We start from the raw sequence: 6,907 nt of genomic DNA, 5'->3' as shown, positions 1-6,907 counted from the left end.
TAATCCTTGGCTTTCCTTATTTATTAGTTTATAATGAATAGAGCTTTAATGAGTTTGTCTCTTCACTGGGTACACAATATAACAATGTTATTCTGTATCCTATTCATATTTGTGAGAAAAGAATTAGCTATTTAAATAATGAGTACTGGATATAGTAAGCTTCAAAACACGTTTTGTTTGACAACTGCAAGTTTCAAATCATTCTTTCCAGAGACCTTCCAAAATGCTTCAGTTGAGGCTTTCAGGGGGTCTGAGGTGTCCAGCTAGGGGTAAGACCCTCCAAAGACCCCCTGTACTTCACCCGGCTCTAAACTATCATTGTCTCGTATACGGGGGATAATAGTATTATATTTTGAGTTCATTTTATATTTATAATTGAAAGGTTGCAGGCATATGGATGTATTAGAATATCCACCTGAACAACAAGGTCTCCAATGATACAAAGTCATGGATGTGGTCATCACAGGTACTGAGTTATAAGCTGGGTTTATAACTGTCCTCTGGTGTGGAACTTGTGGTGTAACTGTTTGACCATTTAGTAAAACTGACCTGAGAGTTTCCAGTGTACAGTGTGGACTCCCCAGTCCAGCAGAGAGCAGCTTCACTCCTGAATCCTGCAGATCATTGTTACTCAGGTCCAGCTCTCTCAGACTAGAGGAGTAGGAGCTGATAACTGAGGCCAGAGCTTCACAGCATGTCTCTGACAGATGACAACCATTCAGCCTTCACAATAAACACAATATGTTAGGAATTGTGATTAAAATAACCTACATCTTTTACTTTAAACTTAATGAAAGAAGTGGGCATCAACCAATAACGTCATAGTGGCCAATAACGTAATAACTGCCAGTAAAGTCATTTAAATGTAATAAAGCCAATAACGTTGGCTTTATAAATCCAAATTCATTCTTTGCTCCTTTAAAGCATCATCTGGAGGAGGGTATGAGGGTGGAGGGGTCACTTTAAGGTCAGTTGTTTAAACATGTGATACAAGATGAAAATACACTAAAGTGATACCTCATATATTACATTATTGGCTGAGTTATTACATTTTCAACGTTTTTTTTCATACAAGGCCAATAACGTAATAAGTTATTACATCATTGAAAAAAATATATACAATTATTGGCTCAGCAACTTTATGACATTGGCAAGCAATTATGTTATTGGCTTTATTACATTTAAATTATTACGTTATTGGCCGTTATTACGTTATTGGCCGTTATTACGGTATCGGTTGCTTCAACGTGTGAAAAGCTTGAATAAGATATGTTTTATTAATTGAACTACATCCTTAAACGTTAATTTAATAATGTGTGTAACTTTTAACATAATTAAGTTATTGTCTTCATCTTTATTAGAGAAGTGGGATAGGTGGTTTATTGTAATACATGTTATCAGTGAACCTTAAGATATGTTTCGTTAGTTCTACTATCAGGTATATTGTGTTTTATGTGTGAACCTACAGAGATCTTTTGGAGGCTTTGATCACTGGCAGCAGCCTCAGAAGACCCTCCTCTGAAGCAGAGTATTTATTCAGGTCAAACACGTCCAGCTCCTCTTCTGATGACAGTAAGATGAAGACTACAGCTGACCACTGAGCAGGAGAGACATGTTTTTTGAAGAGACTTCCTAATGTCAGGGACTGTTGGATCTCCTCCACTAGAGAAAGGTCATTCAGCTCATTCAGACAGTGGAACAGATTGATGCTTCGCTCTGGAGAGAGATTACCTCCTAACTTCTTCTTGATGTAAGACACTGTTTTCTTCTTGGTGACACTCTTTTCATCTTGTGAGCCCCTTCCTGTCTGTCCCAGCAGACCTCCTAGGACAATCTGATTGGTCTCCAGAGAGAGGCCCAGGAGGAAGCGGAGGAACAAGTCGAGATGTCCGTTCTCACTCTGTAAGGCCTTGTCCACAGCACTCTGGTAGAAGAGGATGAGTTTATCTTCACCGTAGGTTGGCTGTTCTTCTGTGAGCAGATTTACACCATAGTCGATGAAGGAAAGAAAAACATGAAGGGAAGCCAGAAACTCCTGTATGCTCAGATGGACAAAACAGAACATCTTGTCCTGGTACAGCCCACACTCCTCTTTAAAGATCTGATTGAACACTCCTGAGTACACTGAGGCTGCTCTGATATCGATTCCACACTTCGCCAGGTCTGCCTCGTAGAAGATCAGATGGCCTTTCTCCAGCTGGTTAAAAGCCAGTTTTCCCAGAGAAACAATGATCTCCCTGCTCTCTGAACTCAAGTTTGGATCTGTTTCAGCTCTCCCATGGTACTTCCTGTCCCCCTGTATGGACTGAACCCTCAGGAAGTGGCTGTACATCTGAGTCACGGTCTTGGGCATCTCTTCTCCTAACTGGGATGCTTTGAAGCAGTCCTCCAGAACTGTAGCAGTGATCCAACAGAAGACTGGGATGTGACACATGATGTGGAGGCTTCGTGATTTCTTGACGTGGGAGATGATTGTTCTGGCCAGCGACTCCTCTCTGAATCTCTTCCTGAAGTAGTCCTCCTTCTGTTGGTCGGTGAACCCTCTCAACTCTGTCACCTTGTCAACACACTCAGCAGGGATCTGGTTGGCTGCCGCAGGGCGTGTGGTTATCCAGATGCAAGCGGAGGGAAGCAGGTCGCCCCTGATGAGGTTTGTCAGCAGCACGTCCACCGAGGTGGACTTTGTGACATCAGTCCAGATCGGGTTGTTCTGAAAGTCCAGAGGAAGTCGACACTCATCCAGACCATCCAAGATAAAGACAACTTTGAACCCATCGTATCTGCGGATTCCTGCTTCTTTGGTCTCAATAAAGAAGTGATGAAGCAGTTCCACCAAGCTAAACTCTTTCCCTTTCAGTAAATTCAGCTCTCTGAAAGTGAGGAGAAATGTGAAGTGTATGTCCTGGTTGGCTTTTTCTTCAGCCCAGTCCAGAATGAACTTGTGTGTTAAGATGGTTTTACCAATGCCAGCCACTCCAGTTGTCATGATTGTCCTGATTGGTTGATCGTGTCCAGGTAAGGGTTTAAAGATCTCCTCACATCTGATTGGTAGTTCCTCATTTGCTGGTTTCCTGGAAGCGGTTTCAATCAGTCTGACCTCATGGTCCTTGTTGACCTCTCCACTCCTTCTCTCTGTGACGAAGATCTCTGTGTAAAACTCATTCAGAGGTGTTGAATGTCCTGCTTTAGCAATTCCCTCAAACACACACCAGAACTTCTTCTTCAAATGAGACTTGATTTTCTGTTGGCACTCGACAGCAGAAGATCCTAAATGAGAAAACAACAGAAGACATCAGTTAGTGGATGGTGGCATCAGTGAGAACATGTCAATATGTCCTGTTGAATAATCAACTTCATGATATTTAGTGGCTTCATAACTTGAGGTGGGAGAAGCTGGTCGGTACAAAGACTGCATGTTACAGATTCAAAAGGTTTAGGACTTTTAGTTTTTTCCGCAGCAATATGATTGGTCCAATGATAATAATAATGATAGTGAATTGGTATAAAATGACATGCTGATATAACAAGATAGTGTTGCATCTCTTACACTGAGTTATTCTGCTGTTGATCTGCAGTTTAGGTTTAATATTATTATTATTAGTAATAAAAAAAAAAAAACTAATAATAATAACATTGAATAAAAAAATATTTCAAAGCGCCTTTCATGACACCCAAAGGTCGCCTTACATTACATAAAACAATCTTGAGTCAAAAACAGCAAGAGCTGCATCGCCAACAGCATGATGAAAATAAGACATAAGACCCAGGTAGGAGGGGGTAAGAACAGTGAGGAGACCAAGGTAGGAGGGGGTAAGAACAGTGAGGAGACCAAGGTAGGAGGGGGTAAGAACAGTGAGGAGACCCAGGTAGGAGGAGGTAAGAACAGTGAGGAGACCCAGGTAGGACGGGGTATGAACAGTGAGGAGACCCAGGTAGGAGGGGGGTAAGAACAATGAGGATAACCCAGGTAGGAGGGGGTAAGAACAGTGAGGAGACCCAGGTAGGAGGGGGTAAGAACAGTGAGGAGACCCAGGTAGGAGGGGGTAAGAACAGTGAGGAGACCCAGGTAGGAGGGGGTAAGAACAGTGAGGAGATCCAGGTAGGAGGGGGTAAGAACAGTGAGGAGATCCAGGTAGGAGGGGGTAAGAACCAGTGAGGAGAACCAGGTAGGAGGGGGTAAGAACAGTGAGGAGACCCAGGTAGGAGGGGGTAAGAACAGTGAGGAGACCCAGGTAGGAGGGGGTAAGAACAGTGAGGAGACCCAGGTAGGAGGGGGTAAGAACAGCAGTGAGGAGACCCATGTAGAGAGCCCTAGCACCCATGGTGCTGAGGCAGGGATCAGGACTGTGAAGACCAGCTGAGGATGACGAAGGGAGCGGCAGGGCCTGTCCTCCTGGAGGGCCACGTTGTGGAGGGTTTTGTCGGTGAGCAGAAGGGTTTTAAGTAGAGCTGTCAAGCGATTAAAATATTTAATCGTGATTAATCGCATTAATGTCATCGTTAACTCACGATTAATCGCGATTAATCGCAAATTCTTTTTCTATGCTAAATATCCCTTGATTTTTTTGTCCCATAATTCTTCTCATTTTAAGTTCTCTAATCAACATGTGAAGTGCATCGGCTTGCCTTGTGCAAATGATTTTTTTATTGATAACAACATTGGCATATACTGATCAAAACAGGACGATACAAAAAAAATAGCCTATAGTGCAATTAAACGACTGCTTTGAACAAATGTCATTTGAACATAGCAGTCAGGCTACTGCTTCTTTGTTATTGAGCCAGTGTAGTTGGACGAGTATGGGGGTGGTGTGGTCGGATGATTTGGTGCTGGACATTCTTTAACCTGAGATCCCACTATTAGCCTACATATCTGGATCAAAACCATTGAACCTGATGCCCCACAATAACCCTACATACTGGATTCAAACCTTTAAACCCCAAAGAGGAAAGATTGTCTCCACATTGAAGTTGGAAATTTATTTAAGTCTCACATTATCTCACTTGAACTGTCACTTAGTCTGAACAGAAACAAATAATAATCTCCTATTGCTCCCCAAAATATGAATTTCTTCTCTGTTTTCAAGTTAAGAGTCTCTTACCGGCCCACAGTGTGTCGGCCAGTTCCTCCTGGTTCAATCTCCATCAGGCAGAGCTTTGTGATGTCCACCACTCCCTCTATGGCGCGCCTCCTCTGCTCCTCCTTCTTACCATCCTCCACCTCCTCCTCCTCCCTCTGACTCTCTGAGCATTGTGGGTAATCTGGTAAGAGAATCCTCCAGAGCTTCTTCAGCTCCTTGTCTAGAAAAGCGTGTGCGTTTCTCCTCAGCCCTCTGGAACAAAAACAAACATCAAGGAGAACTTTACTCTGAACTTACTGAGGACATCAGAAGCATCTTCATTGATTCACGTCCCGCTGGACAAGAGATGCTTTCTAATGATCATGGAGAGCTGAAGTCCAACGTCTTGGTGGACATTTACACACCTTGATCAGCTCTGTTTGATGCTGCTGTAGAGACTGAGCACTGGTAACCTTTGACCTCTCCTGGTGTCTGTGGGAAACACACACACACACACACACACACACACACACACACACACACACACACACACACACACACACACACACACACACTTATTTTCTCTTCACGTTTCTGTGACTCTTCCGTCTCCCTTCACGTTTTACCCTCGATCGGCTTTGAGTGGGAACACATCAGAATGTCACCTTGGCATGAGTCGCAGCATTACCCAGTGGTACACACAGATAAAAGCTCAAATCATTCTTCTGAGGTGTCGTCAATAAAGGACGCTGCCCGACACTCCATGGCTCGTCCGCTGTCTGCTTCATATTGAAGATCTGTCCTAACCGAGTGGACTCGGACCGAGAGGGGGTCTGAAACACACTGCCCTTCTCCAAACAGCCCTTATGTGATATTGAGGCTAGCAGGAAGAGTAGAACACACTGTGGTAGATTCTGTTGATCTAGAGATAACGTGCACATTGTTTTATTATCATCTTTTCAGCATCGACCAATCGATTGGTCAGAGAGTTAGTTGAACGTGACAGGGAGATTCATAGAGTGGTCACTCTTCAAAGAGACACAGCTGGGTCCAGGGGTCTTGTGGTAGAAATGAATGATTATATTCTATGGTGAACTATGATTATTATTAGGTCTGTATATCTAATGGTAGAAAACACACAGTGCATGAGAGTCTGAGGTTAGAACAGATAGTGGAACCCCTAAAAGGAGCATGGAGCTACGCGGTTAAGGCATGCTGACCTCAGCCTAGTGTCTTGGGCTATCTTTGTTGACCATTTGCTGACCATTCAGGTTAAGACGGATTTATGACTGAATGGAGGCGGACACCTCAAGGAGAAACTGCTCTGTTTGTGTGCATAAAAAGACGCTGGAGTTTGCGAACCGCCAGTGTCTTTGCAAACCCACTCGGCTGTTATCGTTGTTGTTTTTTAAACGATAAAGTCTATTGTCAATACTTGCTCCGGACCCCTCGGTTTCTTTTACTCTCTCTTAAATTAGTCGAAGTGTTTTATATCTAGGTTAAAATCCACCACAGTCTCTCTGCTGCTTGCCACTGAAACAGCCTTACCCCTCCTCTCATTCACAGCATGTCGACCACATAACTTAAACAGCCTTACCCCTCCTCTCATTCACAGCATGTCAACCACATTACTTTTTAAGTCTTCACCTCTTCTCAATAGACTGATTTCCATCGTTAAACCTAACAGGCATTTCCATAGACTGGTCACTCTTCATGGAGACACAGCTGGGTCCAGGGGAGTCTGCTCTCTGCTGCTGGACTCTTCTAGAAAAACAAGAACCAGGATTTCCCTGTTATTCACAGAATGTCAACCACATCACTTAAACAGCCTCACCCCTCTTCTCATT

At 43.5% G+C, this 6,907-nt stretch overlaps 1 protein-coding gene across 1 annotated transcript in view; it reads right to left on the bottom strand.

Moving 5' to 3' along the window:
* Positions 1-1,474: 1,474 nt before the first annotated feature.
* Positions 1,475-6,907, bottom strand: part of LOC115538934 (NLR family CARD domain-containing protein 3-like) — a gene marked incomplete at its 3' end in the record, with an annotated part of 9,284 nt that continues 3,851 nt past the window's right edge. The window contains exon 2 of the mRNA XM_030350148.1: positions 1,475-3,263. Within this exon, the coding sequence (XP_030206008.1) occupies positions 1,475-3,263 (1,789 nt within the window). The remainder of the gene's footprint in view (positions 3,264-6,907) is intronic.

The sequence above is a fragment of the Gadus morhua genome, unplaced genomic scaffold (genome assembly GCF_902167405.1).
Source record: "Gadus morhua unplaced genomic scaffold, gadMor3.0, whole genome shotgun sequence".
NCBI classification, from domain to species: domain Eukaryota; kingdom Metazoa; phylum Chordata; class Actinopteri; order Gadiformes; family Gadidae; genus Gadus; species Gadus morhua.
Note: the sequence above shows the minus strand (reverse complement) of the source record. Positions and strands in the feature narration are given on the sequence as shown.